The 18,372-nt window shown below is 39.8% G+C and overlaps 1 protein-coding gene across 1 annotated transcript; it reads right to left on the reverse strand.

Moving 5' to 3' along the window:
* Positions 1–239: 239 nt before the first annotated feature.
* Positions 240–17,558, reverse strand: smad1 (SMAD family member 1). Its single transcript, XM_006796054.3, has 7 exons — positions 17,457–17,558; positions 8,544–9,102; positions 5,482–5,745; positions 5,273–5,389; positions 3,249–3,470; positions 2,769–3,025; positions 240–2,191 (listed from the first exon to the last, which is right to left on the reverse strand). The coding sequence occupies exons 2-7, from the start codon at positions 8,941–8,943 to the stop codon at positions 2,048–2,050; spliced, it is 1,404 nt and encodes a 467-aa protein (XP_006796117.1). The 5' UTR covers positions 8,944–9,102; positions 17,457–17,558; the 3' UTR covers positions 240–2,047.
* Positions 17,559–18,372: the final 814 nt, after the last annotated feature.

Here is an 18,372-nt window from a genome sequence, read left to right on the forward strand (position 1 = left end):
GAGGCGGCAGCACTAACTACACTGCAACCATGCCACCCACATCACAAAGTCAAATAAAACTGCTACACTCAAACCATCCAGTCACCAACTTCCACAAGACCTTCCTGGAAGGTTGTTACAGTGCAATCACAACATGTGTCTTTAAAAAAAAAAAAAAAAAAAAAAAGTGTGTTTGTGTGTGGTGGGGGGATATTTTATGCATTTCCATGCAATTTACTTGAAAATGCAATTATGCTTAACACTGGTGCAGTTGGCTTTGACATGCTCTTGTAATTGTGCGTTTCTAATTGAAGGTCTACTTCCAAATATACATACAAACACAGGAGGAGCTCTTCCATCACTTGAGAGGACATTACAGTGACTTGCATTCATTTCCCACTTGACTCTTACCTTAAACCAAGTCTACTCATTAAAAACATAATTAATGAGGGGAATTGCCGTTTGTCCCCAAAATCTGACTGGGTGCAACAATTTATGTCCCTACACAAGTACAGGCACACACACACACTTTCTTAGCATGGGTGGCCTGTAATTAAACAGAGTCACACAAAGACAAACATGCAGAGACAGTGGTCATGAAAGACACAGAAATATTGCAAGTAATGAAACAAATTTATTGACTCTTCCAGTAGAGACTTGATATTCATGGAATAAAACTGCTTTTCTGGGAGTTTTTACTGAGCAAACCAGACAGAGGAAGCGGAAACAAAATAAAACCAAAACAAAGAGGCAACATGTGAAAGTGCAAACAAAACTAAAAATGTTCAAAAAATACAAAAAGAATGTAAAGAGTATAATAGTTTTACAGCAAACAGGATTGCTCAAAGCATAAAAATAACTGAATGGCAAAAATCTGCATTTTATTTTAAAAAAAAAATGATTTGGGGAAGTCAGTAGCTGACACCCTTTTTCTCAGTCATGATTAAAATCTGAATACTCAACTTTTTCCCATAACAGTCATTTAACACGTTTTGCTCAATGTAATAAGATGATGAGGCGCAGTCACTGAAATATTAATGTCCTCAATGCGACTCGACTCTGCATGACACATCAGATTCAGCTGCAGAGAATACAGCAGGGGACAAACTACACTGTACTTGTGTTTGCCTCCGCTTCATTTCATGTTCAGCTACCGGTCTTAAATGTGTAACACTACACTAACCAAACTAGGCTTTGCAAAACCAGACTGCACAGCACATAATCTAATAGTGAATATATCTAAACACTATCTGTTTCTTCCTCTTAAAATTCATTTGAAACACAAGATGAGCAACACTTTAAACTGTTTATGTCTGAAATGCCCTTTGAGTGCCATGCACCACACTAAACCCTACACTAAATGCTCAAATGGCCCTAAATTTTGCCCTCATATTATTCTTCTACTTGTAATAGTGGATTTTATGTTGCTGTTATACAGATAACTTTAACTGCTCTCACTTATTATAATCTAAGAAACATTTTTGACAACCCAGCACACTTCTTTACATATCTGGAGATGAAAATTTTCCTGCTAACAGTTTACATTTCAGAAGCACATTTCATGGCAACCTGACTGCAGTTGGACAGAAAACAGAAACCAACTGCATTTCGGCGACCTGGAATGTCCCATAATTATTGTGACTACATGTGTATATCAGGATTTCCGAGGGAAGAATTAGATGCAAACTAGTTATGAGTCAGAATAGTAGAAAGATGGAAAAAAAAATGTTGCGGGAGCAAGATCAAAGAGGATACTTGCATCAATATGAGTATGATGGTCTAATTATTACAGTTGGTCACAGAGATCAAGTATCTTCCAGTTGCATCACGCTCACCTTGCTAACTCCTCTCCCAGTCTGTAAATGTGCCCAATTCAGACATCCTTCAAGTAGAGAACAAACCCATTTAACAACCCGCCCAACCTTAAAGTCCCGGATCACTTTGTGTTTCAGTCAAAACTTCAGTCTGACTCAAACACAAACCAGTCTGGCACCAGCTAACCCCTGTTCCTGCTACTTAAATCAAAATGCTGGGGTATGGACATCCACAGTGCTGAGCACAGTGAAGCCTAGGAGACGGAGGATATGGGGTTGTGAGGGGAGCCCATCTGAGTCAGCACCTTATCCAACCACTGCAGGGGGCCGTGCAGGTGAATCTCAATCCAGCAGGGTGTGCTGGTCACATCTTGGCGGTGGTACTCTGCACCCCAGCCCTGAAAAGCACAAAAACACAGGTTTTATTGTCTTACAATTTGGTGGTGATTTAAAAGAAAATGGAAAATGCTAATTATTTTTGGACTGTCTCATTCTAGATATTTTATTACTTTAAATTAATTTTCAGCTTAAAAAAGTGCCTTTTTAAAAAAAAAAAAAACAACTCCAATGCAGAGTTTTAAAAACAGGGCACAGTTTAAGTGTGGCTTGACTGAAATTTCATGGTATAATAAATCTCCTGTCAGCTGTGAAAGACCATCAGCTGACATTAAAATTACAGATTATCTGTAAACATTAATGTGCATTTATTGTAGTTTTATGAGAATTTAATTTATAACAATGTAAAATTATACAGCGTAACCACAAAATAGAGACAGGCAAATGGTTACATGCTTAACTGGAATGATGTTACACAGCATCAAACAAATACTGTGTGTGTGGCTGCTCAGCTGTTTGTACAAATGCTGCCATAGACCATATAAACCTTTTTTAAAAGGTAAAAATGGATTAAAAGCGGCTAAACATCTATTGTCCAAAAACGTTAATTTTTTAGAAGGAAAATTCAAACCAGACTACCTTAACAAAGCTCATGCGGATAGTGCACATCTTGGTGAGCTCATAAACGGCCTCAAAGCCGTGGTTGACGGACTGAGCCAGCAGCTCAGCGAACTCCTGGTTGTTGAAAATCTTTAGGCTGCAGCCACTGGGAATCTTGCATACAGTCGTGGGATGGAAGCCGTGATGATAATTGCAGTTACGACTCTGGACGAAGATACTGCTGTCACTCAGACATTCTGCATACACCTCCCCTCCAACGTAATACAGATGGACGCCTAATAGAGAGTAGTACAGTATTAACAGTGTGGATGAGTCCCTTTTATCAAAAGAAGACAAACATCCGTGTGGTCAACCTGAAATCAACAGACTGGAACGTTTAGTCAATTTGTCGTTCCGTTTTACGCCACATCTCAGTCCCTGCTGACAACATGAATTGATTTAGATTAATCTGGCGGCAAGTGCTTCATTTTGGTCACTGACAGGTTTTCCATGTTGTACCTTTGCCAATGTGCCTCCTGGTATTCTCAATAGTAGAGTTGCGGTTGACGTTTGAGAGCAGGCCGAGGCAGAATCGGTTGCGGTTGTTGGAGGGATCTGTGAAGCCATCGACGAGCACACTGGTGGAGGAAGCCTGGAAGGCCTCTCCAACACGATTATTGAGCTCGTAGTAAACAATAGAGCACCAGTGCTTGGGTTCTTCATAGGCCACAGGCTGCACATCTGCACAGGAAACACATTAACAAGTCACTAGAGTGAGTAGAGTACACGCTACATGCCTCACACCAGGCACAATTGTGAGGCGCATTTAAGAGTCGTGTGCAGAGAAGCTGATGACAGGAAACCAAATATTTAATCAAATTCTTTCACACTCTTCTTTCATTCAAATGATTCCATGTTGCCTATAACCATAAATAAACAAGCACATTTCCATACATTTATTCTGACCCAAATCAGTGTATTCTAAAGTGTCAAGGCCAACTGTGGTCTGCATGCCAGGGTTTATTGAGCAGGCAAACAGTCAAAAGACGGGACGCGAGCATGCTCGCTGAGCCTGGTATCTCAGGGTAAGCTGGTGCCAGCTGGCCTCACCCTCTCTCTGTAAGGAGAATAAATCATGTTTATTTAAGCGCATACTTCTCCCAAACTTCCTCTGTAGCGTGGCACTGGCTAGCAGGTGTGTTTTGTCTGTCCTTTTCCCAGAACTGGCCTACAATAGAAACCTGCTCCCCTGTACAGGATGCAGCTTGTGGAAGAGAACTGGAAAAAAATCCCCAAACTCCAACTGCCAGGAATACTTTTAACAGCTCTGCTGTCAGCATGCATGGGCAGAATCTCTAAGCTTTAATGACACAAAAGTTCAGGCAGCAGTCACAGCTTTATCAGCGTTTGCACCAGCAGATAACTGCAGAGTGCAGCCATTTACGAGTTTAACTTTAAACAGTAAATATTTTTTTAAAAAAGGGTCAAAATCAAGTTCAGTCCCAGAGTATCACCTGATCACATCAGCTGATACCTTAGACCAGTGGTCTAGACCAGTGTGTTGCATTGTGCCGTGCATTATGAATGATGCACACTATTCGAAAAGTCATGACAACCACATCATTAAAAGTTAAAATTTAAAATAAGAAAACACTAAATTATCCATTTTCTTCCATTTATCTTGAGTCGAGTCATAAGGGCCAGGATTGGGTATCAATTAAAATGTAAAACAGATTAAACTAGTAGATTTGGTACAGACTAGTGACAATAGCAACAATTAGTTGACTAGTCGCGCATAATCCCTACAATTTACCTTTGTTCCCTCTATATTTCGGTAGTCTGAAGGTTAATTTAAAACCTCTCATCATCTACCATCAAACTTCTTTAGAGCTGTAATCCAGCTCTTTGTATTACTGATTGAAATGATTACTGCTATAAGATATAAAATCTGAATCAAAGGGCTTTGGAGTCCAATACATGTCCACTGCTTAGTCTGTTACGCATTTATGAATGCAGTGCTCAGTTGCTGTCTGTCTAGCACAATAAAGTATACAACACAAAGTCAAGATAGCAGCAATTACTGCACCGCATTTTAGATTTAAAAGTAGGAGGCAATTAGTGAACCTTATCGTTAACAAGTTTTAAGTCATTACCAGCCGCAAAGATGACATAAGCCTAAGCTTTTATAGTCCCCATAAAACAGCTCTGAGGCCTGTCTTAATTTGCTGAGGCTTTGAGCTTCCCTTGAGCTTGCACCCACAGACAAAGCCTACTGTAAACTAGCATGCCCTGCCCACACACCGTTTTATCTGACAGGATAAAGAACAGTGGCCTCACTGAAGTTTTCCTCTCACTTTGTGCATTTCCATGTGACCCACCCCAAAAAAAGAGGTATAAAGAAAAAAGTTGAGCAGGTACAGACAGCTTTTTGCAGATATCACACAAAACGTGTGTGTGTGTGTGTGTGTGTGTGTGTGTGTGTGTGTGTGTGTGTGTGTGTGTGTGTGTGTGTGTGTGAGCAAGACAGTAACTACCATGGTTACCTGCCCGGTTGTTACTCTCCAGGGGCAATGGTGGAGCCATGAGGTTGGTGTCCATTGGCTGTGGGCAATCCTGGCTCATCTGCTCCTCTGGGGGCATGTAGGCAGGAGGGGGAGTCTCTGCATGAGGAAGGAGACAGAGCAAAGTAAAGTGAGCTTTAAAGTGGAGGAAAAGTGTAGGAGAAGAAAGAAAACAGAAGAATAATTACTACCTGGCATCTGGAATGGACTGCCGGGGTCAGAGCTAGATGGTGAATGAGGAAAGGTGACGCTGCTGCCACTTCCAGGTGAGTTTGGGTAACTGTTCCCAGGTGAATGTGGGAAAGGCAAGGTGTTTGCCTGACCAAAGGATTCTGGGAAGGTGGCATTTTGGGGCATGTGTGGCTCGTTCTGTTGTAAGGGGTTGCGAAAGCGAGGCAACATCGTATGCTTGGCATTAAACTCGCTGTTCCTTGGTACCAAGACAGGTGGCAACACTGTAGAGGAAGAAACAAACAAATTGTGTTCAGAGAGAATATACCGAGTCGAGTTAAATTGGACTCCACCTGTTAGTCAGAAAGTCCTATTATGTGACACTAAAGCTTGCAAATTACAATCCCCCCCCCCCATAGCTAATCATCTATAAAGAAGGTCGTTTTTTTTTTTTTCATGCTTCAGATCAGAGGTGGGTGAAAATGATATATTGATATAAACTGGGAGATGTAAAATCTGCCAGCCAAAACAGCAGCGACAGCAGTCATTCAGCCTCATTTACTAACAGTATGTAAACACAAATGAGTACATAAATCGTACTTACAAACCTTTCATGCACAAATCAATTTACTCGTACAAACAAATTTAGAAGTGCCTTTGACTGCTTTTTCAATATCTACTAGGCCAAGGTTCCAAGAGAGCCGAGTTGAGCAGAAAATGTGGCGTCAGGCTGCTTGCCAATGATTGGCTAGGGTAAAGTCATGGGATGAGCCCCGAGAGAGACTCCTTTACAAGAATCAAACCCACTACAAAATTCCTCAATGTGTAGGGCCCAAAGGAGGTCTGGGACAATTAAACAAGCATGTGGCAAATTATTTTAGTTGTTTATTTTCTGATGTTCCAAAACATATTTATGTTGAAATGCACGTATGCTTTGTCTTTTTTTTTGCTAATCCGGTCTCTTGGCGATGTGATGTACAAGATCAGATATCCACTGTTTCAAAATAGTCTTTTGTCTTCAGTTTTTAGTTCATTTTGACAGCCCTTTATCAGAAAAGGAAACTGGACATTAAATTCTTTACTTGTTTCATTTCTTTCTCTTACATTGAGTGATCTCTGATTTATCTAACACCACAATTACCCACTGAGGTAAATTCTTCATTAATCCCAATCTTAAAAAAACAAAAAACAAACAAAAACAAACAAAGATAATTACTTTAAGCACTCATCATATCAAGCTCTACCCACGTAGAAAAAGATACATCTGAACTCAATAAGTTATTTGATTCCAGCACAACAAAGGAAATCTGTTTCTGGCACTTTCCATGACTCAACATTCTGCGCACAGATGTCGCTACGTTTTTCAAATGTCAGCTTCCAGGCAGTAGGTCTTAGCCAGCAGTATTGGCCCAGACTCTCAGGTTTCTGCACTAAAAAAGACATTTTGAAGCAAGCTGTTCTTGTGGAATTCATCACTTGGGGTAAATATCCTGGCTGAAGGCTGTTCAGGTGCAGTAGAAACCACAGACATACACTCCACTTGTGTCTATAAATACCTCTGCAGATAAATAAAGCTAGTGGTGAAACTTTAGATGAGACTCGGGTTGCTGTCTATATTCCTGCAGGTAGCCTGAATGTGCTGCAATAGGCCAATGGATCAATATATAAATAAATGTTTATTTTACAGGCTATTTGTGGAGCAGTCAGACAGCTGTGCTTTTATGTAGAAGGTTGAAGGGAAATTGGCAGGATGTGTTTGAGTAGGTGGGCTGGGTTAATAGAGGAAAAATAGGGTGTGTTGTGGTGTTGGTTGTGGGGAGTCGTGTGGCCAGACAGGTGCTGTGGGGTTAAATCACCTTAGCCCTATCTTCCACCCTGTGAAAACAAAGTGTCTGTATGGCAGCCAATAACTCTTTCCTCCTATTGTGAGAGACTAAGTATCTTCCTGTTCCAGCCATCGTCGGAGAAACTGCCTGCAGTTATACGTGTGTGTGCGTGTGTGTTCTAATTTTTGTGACATGCGTCCAAGTTTGAGAGTGTGTCTGCCTGTATGTCTACATGTGTTCAAGAAAAAGGAAAAAAAAAAAAAGTAGACCCTGCAGTACTGAGCATGCCCAAAACAAAGCCCTCATTCTCCCCAGATGGAATTTTCTGCTACATACACCCACACCCACACACACACACACACCCACACACACAGCACCCTGCAGACAGCTGTTTTTATCTTGTCAGCTGACTTTCATTTTGTGTTTAGTAAAAGGCCAGCTTGTGTTTGATTTGTCTTATTTTTGCAGGTAGAACCCCAAAGCAGTGGACAAACCTAGGCAAGGAAATAACTCAAACTCGGGTAGTACAAAAAGACATTATCCTGAGTTTATTTTTTTACCTGAGATCTTTATTTTTATTCTTTGTAAAGTCATTTTTATTGGTTTTTTTTTTTACTATATATATATGTTAAATCTAATTGTGTGTGCCCTGCCGCTTTCCATGTGGCCAGCCTCCTGAACTTCTCCTTAATAATAATAATAATAATAATAATAATATTAAAAAAAAGTCATCTCTCTATGATCATCCATGTAAATAAAAAGTTGTGTGGACATTCTGGTTAGGGACAAAATCTGTCAGAAAACAGGAAGGTAACTAAAACAACATACAAAAAAAAATATACAGAACTGATTAAAGGAACTGATGAAAGGAAAATATAGAAACTTGAGGATCCTAAAAGTTTTAAATAGTTATTTTGTCATGATAAATATGAGATGGCCAGGAAAACCAATCCAGGAAATCACCATTAGTCCAAACCACTAGGCCCAAGTGTCCTTGAATTTAAAAATGTGTAGATTTTTTGTTCATTTTACAGTTAGAATACTTGTATTATACTTTCATCTTTTCTCTCATGAAAGCAATTCCTCTACCTTGACTCATGGCGTCATCTATACTTAAATTGCAAAGTATCTGAGTTTTGAGTACCCTTAAGAGTGAAATGTAAAATTTATTACAACACTGTCAAAGACACATCTTAAACAGGTATTAAGGTCAGTGTAGAGGCATGCTGTTCAAGTTACCTCGGGATTTCACTCACCTGGACTGTCCACTCGTTTGTAGTGGTAGGGATTGATGCACACATCCTTCTGTTTGGAGCCAAAGGGGTACTCGCAGCATTCCAGCGCTTTCAGCTCATGGTGGGACTGCAAGTCAGGCCAGCGCCACACCCGACAATAGATGACGTGGGGCAGGCCTTTCCTGTGAGACACCTGCAGCCGTCCATCCAGTGAGCGGGGGATTGTCACACAGTTACTGGGCTGACCCGGGCAGCTGAGAGCCCGCTCCAGCTCCTCCATGGCTCCCTTTTTCTTTTTCAGTTTCTTAACCAGAGCATCCACTGCCTTTTCCGCCCATTTCTCTTCCTCATCTCCCTGCTTCCAACCCAGCAGCCGTTTCACTGCTGGGCTGGTGAAGGAGAAGAGCGAAGTGACATTCATGTTGGCCAAGCCGCCCTCCTCCCCACTCCTAAAGGAAGCGCAACCAGTCGTTGGACACTGTCCAGTCTCTGAACACAAAGGTTTAAATATTACTTGTTTGTTTTCTTATGTTAGAATCCGTGGCTTCCAAGATGCAAGACAAGGTCCTTTTCAGAGTCACTAGAAAAAAAGAAAAAGAAGTGTAAGAAGTATAAGCATAACTTACATAAGTGTAAGTTAAAGTCCTTCACAAAAAGATGTACACGTCACTGCCTGCCCGTTTCACAAAGCTGCTGCAACTACAAAACATGAACATAAATCACCTCCTCTTTAACGGCACTAACAGACCTGCTCGTGTAAGCAATGAAGCAAGCAATGATTTCACCCATACAGCTGGTCTGGTCATATCAGTCATGGGTTCTGGGAAAAGGGCTGGAGAGTCACAGAGGACACCCTCCTCTGATCATCAGCCCTAACCAGACATTCTCCCAATAGCTTCCTGTTCTGTCTTGTCACATTACCACCAATTACTGATGTCATTTACAGGAGAACACTTCTTATATGTGTAAAGTTAGCGCATCCCACAGAAAGAAGCAGGCGTGCAATATGGCAAAACACCTGGAGAAGGTATTTTATTACATTACAGTGCTGCCTAAATCTTTGTGGAACAAATGATTATATTCAGTCAATAATAGCAGAAATTAAAGAATATCCATATATCAGAGAGGTAAAAGCCAGCAAGTTCTGTCAATATTAAAATTATATTATAATTATATTAAATATTTTCAAACAAAATCAGATTTTGAAATCAATGTCAATTACTTTCCTGATTAGACTCATCGACTACTAAATACACTTTTTCCCAAACAAACATGAAGGTCATATTTAGTCAAGAACTTTATTTAAAGTGTGCGACTTGAACAGAAACAGCTGCATCATGTAATGCAGTCATGGGTTGGCAAATCAAACATTAAAAACTATTTAATTCCAGGTTTGTTCTTGTTCTTGTTCAGGTTCTTTTCTGAAGGCCATGTGTATATTTTACTCTGACCTACCCAGAGACCATCGACACTGTGCTTGTTAGATAACCAAACAAATAAATGTTTGTGTGTCTGTGGAAGTGCAATATGACAGCATATTGATTCACACCGATATGATCAAGGCTTTTAGAATTATTTTCTTTCTTATCTCTTATTCTCATCTTGTTTCTCAGCTTAATATTCTGAGAAGATTAAACATATTGTGTACATACTATGAGATGTTATGATTCAACAGTGCAAAGACAACTTGCTAGGTAAAATAGTGCGCTTGATAAAATCCAATATGAGTTTTAAAAGGCTGTCTTTCAGATTTCAGAGGAAGGAAACCTCTAATGAGTAACCTGCTGAGGCGAGCAATCAAAAAAGCTTCAACACTGCACACCGGTTCTGGGCAGGAATCTGGCAATGTGTAGGACAATAAAAAGGAAGTGCATGTGAACCCCAGTATAAATGTGCCTATTCACTGGGGTCCCACGGGAGCAATTCAGTAGTCAGAAGGTACACACATTTTGGCTTTTGAAAGGGAAAACAAGAGCACATTCAGCACTCCTCGTTCCACCTTCTTTTCAAGTTATGCCTGAATGCAATTAGGCAGATAAAACAGAGTTATGGTTGAGGTTTGGCTGAGGATGAATGTTCAAATGTGATCCTTGAATCAAATAAACAGCGTGTCAGGAATCCACCAGCGTTTATCTGTAACCGATCGTGGGCGAGTGTGCATCACTCTCTGACAGTAAAGCCTGCAGTATATTGGATTTCCTAAGAGCAGGAACAAATACATCATTAAGACTGCTCTGTAGTTATTCCTGGCCCTTCAGATTATGGGATGAATAGTGATTTCTATCTTTGACAACTACTGCCTATGTAAGCTACCTCATACTGGCATCTGGGCTGGGAAGTTTGATACGAACAGGTGCTATTTACAAAGTGTGTGTGTGTTTGTGTGCATGTGTTGTGGAGGCCATGGACACTTACTACTGCCAACCACACTGACTGGAAAGCTGCAAGTTACAACTAAAATTAGCTTGAATATAATTGGCTCATCTAAAAAGTAATACAAAGCTACAATCATTGAAAGGACGGCACATATGGTGGGAAAACTACACCTTTATATTGACAAAAGACTCGCCACCTTAACAGAAACAGGAAACAAGCTGTGGAGTTTTATCTTCTTATGTGTCATCGCCTGAACAACAGTGACATCACTTCCTCCTGCTGAGACTTGCAGGCTTTTCCACAGGTGCAGGATGGAAAACAAAAAATGTTTCCTGAATTGACCATCCCTGACTCTTTTTTCCCCTCAGGCTCTTTCACAATGAACATCTTTTCATTTTAGTGCAACAGTTAAGGAGGGGTAAAAAAATCCTTGGGTGTGGCCTCTCTTCTCACTGAAGTCAAATTAGATTTCTGTCATGTTACCCCTAATTTCATTTGCAAACTAACTCTTCTATTTATGAGGAACACGTATTATTACCAAGACTGTTACAGTTACATAAAAGCAAAAACTAGGTGTGAAATTTTTTTAGGTAATTAAAATTAACATTTGAGTAAAGTGGATGGCATTGTGTACTCACAATATCTTAGTTTTGTCAAGGTGGTCAACTTTATTAACACAACAAGCATCAGGAGGCTTTGGCATTTAAGGTTTTAGTAAATTCTATGGATACCTGTATTGTCATAACTATTCTGAACTTCTGCCCCTGAAAAATACCACCAAATTATAACTAGTAATAATCCTAGTTACTATTTTACTTGTTTTTCTTAAACAAGGAAAAACAAACAAATAACTGACTATAATTTAATGTACACTGGTAGCTAGGGGTGGGCAATATATTGAATATACTCATCTATCGAAAGTTTTTCTGCGGGTCTTGTGCCTTTGCTAATGGCCTTGATAATAATTACACACAGAATAAAACTACTACCTTTAAAAAAAATCCTAAAACAAATTATACTACTAAAATTAGGTTAAATGTCACTGAAATGAGGACCACTGCATTTTTAAACACACACAATGTCAGACTAGTTTTCTGTGTGGCTAACATTAGCAGGACAAGCCCCAGTAGCCCTCCCTTCTTGCATGCAAGCATGAAAATTAAAAGATTTTAAAACGAAATTAAAATGACAATAAAAAAAATATATACAATGACGAGTACAATTCTTACCAAAACTTGGGAATTCAGCTAAAATTCTTACTTACACTAATAACAGGATTTTTTTTAAAAAAAAAACTGACTTATTCAAATAATTGTTTTGCTTACAAAATGAGATTAAGGTGACATCATCAACTGTCCTGGGGGTCTTTTAAGTAATCCACACCGACTGCACCCTACATTAACTAGTGGCTTGATTAAGGTAAATATAATAAATCATATAATAAATAAAATAAATCAGAGAAAAGGGAAAAGGAAGAAAAAAAAAGTTTCTATAAATAATTTATATTTGAATATAATCAAAACCAACTCTTAATTTAACCCCCCCCCCCCACACACACACACACACACACACACACACACACAGTTTTGTAAATCAAACACCAAGTAAAAAGAACATATGTATGACCAAACTTCTGACACTTGTCTTGCTTGTTTTAAACCTAAAACGTATGACGCATTTCTCTTGGTCTAAAAAAGCTAAAATAAAAAAAATGGGGAAAAAAATACAAGTCAACCTTTGCTGTTACTGGCTGCCTGCTGCTGTTGTAGCATAAACTCATCCGTTCACATAACTATCAATACAAATTAAAAATCTCTAAAAGCTGACATACACTATATCTCTATGCTGGCCTTGTCTAAAGCAAATCTGACTGAGCACATTTTCAAAAAAAAAAAAATGAAACAAAACATTTACTCGAGAGCTGAGGGTGCTGTGTAAAAAATAAAAAACAAAACCCCACACTGTTCAGAAGGTAAACATCAGCATCATCATATTTCTGTCAGGGTCATCATCCAGACATATAAGAAGTTATTCGGATTCCAGCCACAGAGCGTCTTTGATGGTCTCTCAGTAACAACCAGTGCTATCAGTACAAGCTCAGGACTAACTGCACAAAGACTAACTTTAATGCATTTCAGATGGAGGATTCCACAAAGCTTTCTACAGTAACATCTGGAGCAAACCTAACAATCCTGTACTGTCATTCAGCTACAGATGGAGGCCATGTCTCTGAGATATTTCCAGCCCTGGCAGTCAATAACATCTGACTGCTAGCCTGACCACATGCTTATTTAAAGGCCCTGATATGGCACTGTGTTTCTTCTTTGGACAATGCTAGTTTGGAGTTTTCTGTGAGGCAGTCAAAACAAAAAGGCGCCAATGCGCCCCTCTTCCTATATCTATGTATAGACTAAGATGCCTGTATGACATAACGGCCTTTCTGTGAACCAACTTTCCAAATAAGTGTCTGAAAAATATTTATGTCCTGCAGCAACAGCATATCTGGTATTGTTTTTGTCATGTATGTGTGGTTTTATGTGGTCCTGGAAAACTCTACTGTACCAGGAACTATAACATAGGTGATGTTGAGTAATTTGGTGAGTATACATGTGCCCATCTACGTCCAAATAAAACTTTACAGGTATGTCACTGATATTATAATAAAGACCTCATCCAAAAACTCTCTGGCATTTTGCAGATAGAATGAACATCTCCAGATTCTTCTTCATATTATTATTATTATTATTATTATTATTAAACGAATTTTTAGCTGAAGTGCCTCCTGAAGTTTGACTTCAGTTGGAGAAGTCACACCAAACCTGACTTTGCAATTCAAAATTGCAGTGGTGAGTGTAAACAGTAGTAGAACATATAATCTGTACTACAACTATTGTGTAAATAAGCCATACATGGAGAACCCACCAGGCTTTATTTGGGAACATGCTGCAGGAATGTTTTTAAGCGCAAATTAATGCAATGCAGGAAAAAAATTAAATTAAATAGGATTGTTACATCATCACTTAGCAAGCAGATGGGGAGAATGTCATAGGATTTCACATTCAGGTTAATATTTCAAACACATTTTAACCAAATAAATTATTAAATTAACTCAATCCACACAGGATCCATACTTCAAATTTCTATGTAACCATCAAACTTTGAGCATCATCTCTAATCTGTGACACAGGCATTAAAGAAAGATGCCTGCAGTGGCCTTGGCCGTTGCTCTCTCCTCTGTGAAAATGGAAACTGACACTATCATTTAAACAGCTCCATAAAAACATTACCTATAGCCAAGTCTGAGCAATGCTCTCTCACTATTGTGTTAGCGGTAGCTTGTTATGGCAATCAGTTAGCCCACTGGACAGAAACTTAGGCTAATGGGAGCACAGAGTGGGATGATGCGACACTGACAGGGGAAGGCTTTGACCCAGTGCGAGCTGTTAGCCACTACACTAGCCCCATGGATCATTTTGCACTGCTCCAGTGTCTGTTAATCAATTTAGGCCTGGGCTGTGTAGGATGAGCAGGCAGTAATGATGCTCTCTGGACCCTCCCTGGGGATGGAGCATTATAAAGAAGCTACATTATTTATCAGCAGGGTCCTGGATAGGGCCTCCATTAACCCCCGCTCAATGGAGTCACTGGCTATAAACCGTGGAGTGCAGGAAAGAAGAGAGTGATAGATAACGTGAGAGGAAGAAAGGAGGAATGATGCAGAGACAGAAGGAAAAAAGTGAGAGTGATGGTGAAGCCTGAGATCTAAGACAGGCTGAGTGTTTGGGAGGAAGAGATATGGAGAACACTCACATATCTGGTCTCTTCAGCTAGTACTTCAACATCAAGAGCCTTCAAGGGGCATTACTGTGTGAATCGTGACACTACAAGGATGCACTACAGGCTACTTTGCGAATACCATTTCTAACAACGAGGCTAGGATATTTTTTTTTTAATGAGCCAACAAATCGCTTTTAAAAACAGGAGACCAGGTGTCATTTTTAACATCCTTTTGAGAAATCAACATTAGTACTAAGAAAAATACTTAAAGTACTTGTCATTTAAATCATGCCGTTAAAAAAGAAAAGAAAAGAAAGAGCTAAAAGATCTCTGGTTCCAGTTTCTTAGTCAGATGTCCTACATTTATCAGTTTCATATTATTGCAAGCTAAATATCTTTGGACTGTGGGCCAACCAAAAAAAGCTGCCAAGTTTAGCAATTTTATGCAATAAATAAATAAATGTAGAACAGGACATTTTACATGAAGAATATATATAATTAACCTGTCAAGCTTTCCTTGTTGTACAGTCTTGCAAAAGCAGCATATCTTTGCATAAGGCATTCTGCACCTTGTGGCTAACATAAAGTAACATATCTGCTGTAAAATATGATGAGTTCATTTTTCCAGGCTCCCTAATAACTACTTCAGTTGGTTGCAAACAACATTAGGTGGACATGTACAATTAATCAAATTTTAATTACAATTTTGGCTTCAAACTATATTTAAAACAAGACAGTTATTGTGCTGCACTAACAATTTGGCTTTCAGTCCCACTTACAATACTTTTGTCATTCTCTGAAAAATAATTTTAAGTTCAATGAAGCCACTATGGCAATCGTGAGAAATGACTTTTGCCATAAATGAGCAGCCCTAGAATTAATGCCGAACAGCTAGACCTAGAACCAATCAACACAATAGTCTAAGAGCAAACCCCGAAGTAATCACAGTCATGGCATTGACCTGAGGGGCTCCTAAAAGTCACCAACACATCCACTGCTCAGCATCTTTCCAATGCTGATACAGAAAACTCTAGAAACCTGCACCAGAAATGTCAGGATGGTTCAGACTCTGATGAGACTGAACCGGGATCAGATTCTTTGCATCCCAGACATGTCAGTCTACCACAGCAGACATAACTATCAAACACATGGGTTTTCATGGTGCTATTTCAAACATGCTCGGAACTCAGCATTGGGTTTGTGTTGTGTTAGGGTGGACACTTCGCTCCAACACAAAGCAGACATGTTATCCCAACCATACAGTGACGCAGGGACACAAGACTTAAGGTTTAAATTTGTCATGTTTCTTCTTCTATTTATCCAACAAGAACAGTGCTTGTCTAAAACTGTCAACTAAAGAGTTTATATTGGTTTAAGTGTCTCATAAAGGAAAACCTGCAACGTATGGAGACCTTGCAGTTTACTAGTTACCAGCAGCTGTTATAGTGGATGGATGATAGAAAATATCATGCTTTGCGTTCACTGATGCAGATATCAAGCTCATAAAAGCCTCTGATAATGACAGTCACATTCAAGAGGCTTCCTGCTCATTTTTAAGCTGGAAAAAAGGCGTAAATACAAGTTAAAGCACAACATACTGAGAATGCGATCACAGACAAGGACAAATTCCTGTCCTTTGAGTAATCTGATATGTCATCTTCAATAATGTCAAGAGAGCTAGCTCTAGTTGTTGTAGGTCTCTGCCTCCCTCTGCAATCTTCCCTCACATGCACTCTCACACAGGCAGAAATTTGTAAACACGTGGGGACACTGTCCTCTGAAGTGCACCAGCTGAACAGCCACGTTAAGTTTCTGATGATCACCTAATTAATTAGCTAAATCTCTTGATTTAAAGCGTTACACACTTCGAAATGTATCATATTTGGATACCACTAAACGATATATCACTCTATAATCAGTAAACACGTATTACACCTTGCAATTTAAAGCTTTAAAAAAAGTATATTGTTGTAGTGTTTATTAATGTATGCAGACTTAAAGAGTAGTCTTGATAAGTTTATCAAGCATTTTCAGTCGTTTATCACGGGGAAAAGAACACTTGCTTCTCAAGAGGAGAAGCTTGGCTCCTTTTCTGTTCAATGTCACCGTAAACTAATTTCTACACAGAACAAGATGAAGCCCTCGGGCGACTGGTGGCCATTTCTTCCATTTGTTTTTTTATGTTACAGACTAAACAGCTAATTGATGAAGCAAAAATAACAACATATGACACAGAAAGACCACCCGTTTATCCGCATAATGCATGCCCCCCCAAAAAAGAGCAAAGCAAAGCAAAGAAAAAAAGAAAAAGAAGAAAAAGCGGTAGTTTAAAAATAGCACAATAATCATCATTCCCAGCTGCAAATGGATTACATAGTTAAATACGGAAGACCTCGTCCCGGGGAACCCTTTATGGTGATTTAAGGGGAATTAAAGGGACTTTAGCTTTTAGACGAAAAGCTTCGCTTCTACAACATTTCTGGAAAACCTTTGCTGCTAAATTCCTTAAATTACCCACTCCCCCCCCCTTTTTTTTTGTAAAAAATTTGTACAAGACATTTACAACTTTGAGGCTAAATTTCCACTGCTGTCTGATAAAGTGTGCGCAAAAAGAGGGGAAAAAAAGTTTGAAGCTGCCAACTGACAGTGATGAGCGGATAACCGCTGGGATCTACTTCCTTTAAAAAAAAAAAGAGTCGAGCACACTCTGGTTACCGAAATAAAACAGTTAAAGGCAGCTTTCATTTACAAATCTGTGAAGAAAGAAAAACTTTACCGCACCTTTTCTTCCTCTGTAGCTTTCTGTTTCTCTGTGTCGCTGGCTCCTCCTGTGTGCTCTCGCCGCCTGACTGTGGGTCTGCTCGGCCTGGCGTCAGTGAGTCGCGGAGCCGTCTCACACTCTCCCAAGCGCCAGTATCACACCGCCGCGAGATGCGGCCCCACCGGCAAGAGGCAGACCTACTTTTTGCACATCTAACATCTTCATCGAGAGCGTGGAAGTGGATTATGTAATAGCGAAACGGTGCGGTTTTAGTGCAAAGGTGTGAGGTTTCTTTAGTGCAAAACGTGTCTGTTAAGATGGTGAAAGGTGAAATGTCGGGTTTTTTGGGAAGAGAGGCTCTAAGTAATACGTCTAAGTAATAAGTCTTTAATCTTTACCACTCTGTTGACTCCCCTAATACAACAGACATCAATCGGGACTAAATGGGGAAGTATTTTGAAAAAGCTCGCTTTTATCTAAAGCAGTAATATTTCCGAGAGGCTGTTTTTAAGTGACACATCTCTGTGGTTTCTCTGTGAACTCCTGAACTTCAAGCCTACCTCTCGGTTTCCCCTCTCGCTTTGACTGTGACATGATAAGCACAGTTCAGCCAGGAGAACAAACGTGTCCCAAGAGCATAGTAAGCACAGGAACATGCTCATACACGCCACCATCTCCACCTCCTCAGACACTGATGCACGCTTTTTTGGGTCCCACTGAGTACTGCACGATGACACATGAAAACACAGCCTTCCTGCAGGACAGCAGCTGCAGAGGACATGAAGGTTTCTTGCACACGAATGAGCCCAATCTGTGCATACTTGTGCCGCAGACTCTGAATTTACCATGAGGGCCAAGGGGAAGTAACCTATTATCTGATCAGATCTGAATAAGTCACAAAAGCGACAAAAGCGCGATATCTTATCTGAATAATAA

Source organism: Neolamprologus brichardi, chromosome 6 (assembly GCF_056152115.1).
Source record: "Neolamprologus brichardi isolate AB-2024 chromosome 6, ASM5615211v1, whole genome shotgun sequence".
Taxonomy (NCBI): Eukaryota; Metazoa; Chordata; class Actinopteri; order Cichliformes; family Cichlidae; genus Neolamprologus; species Neolamprologus brichardi.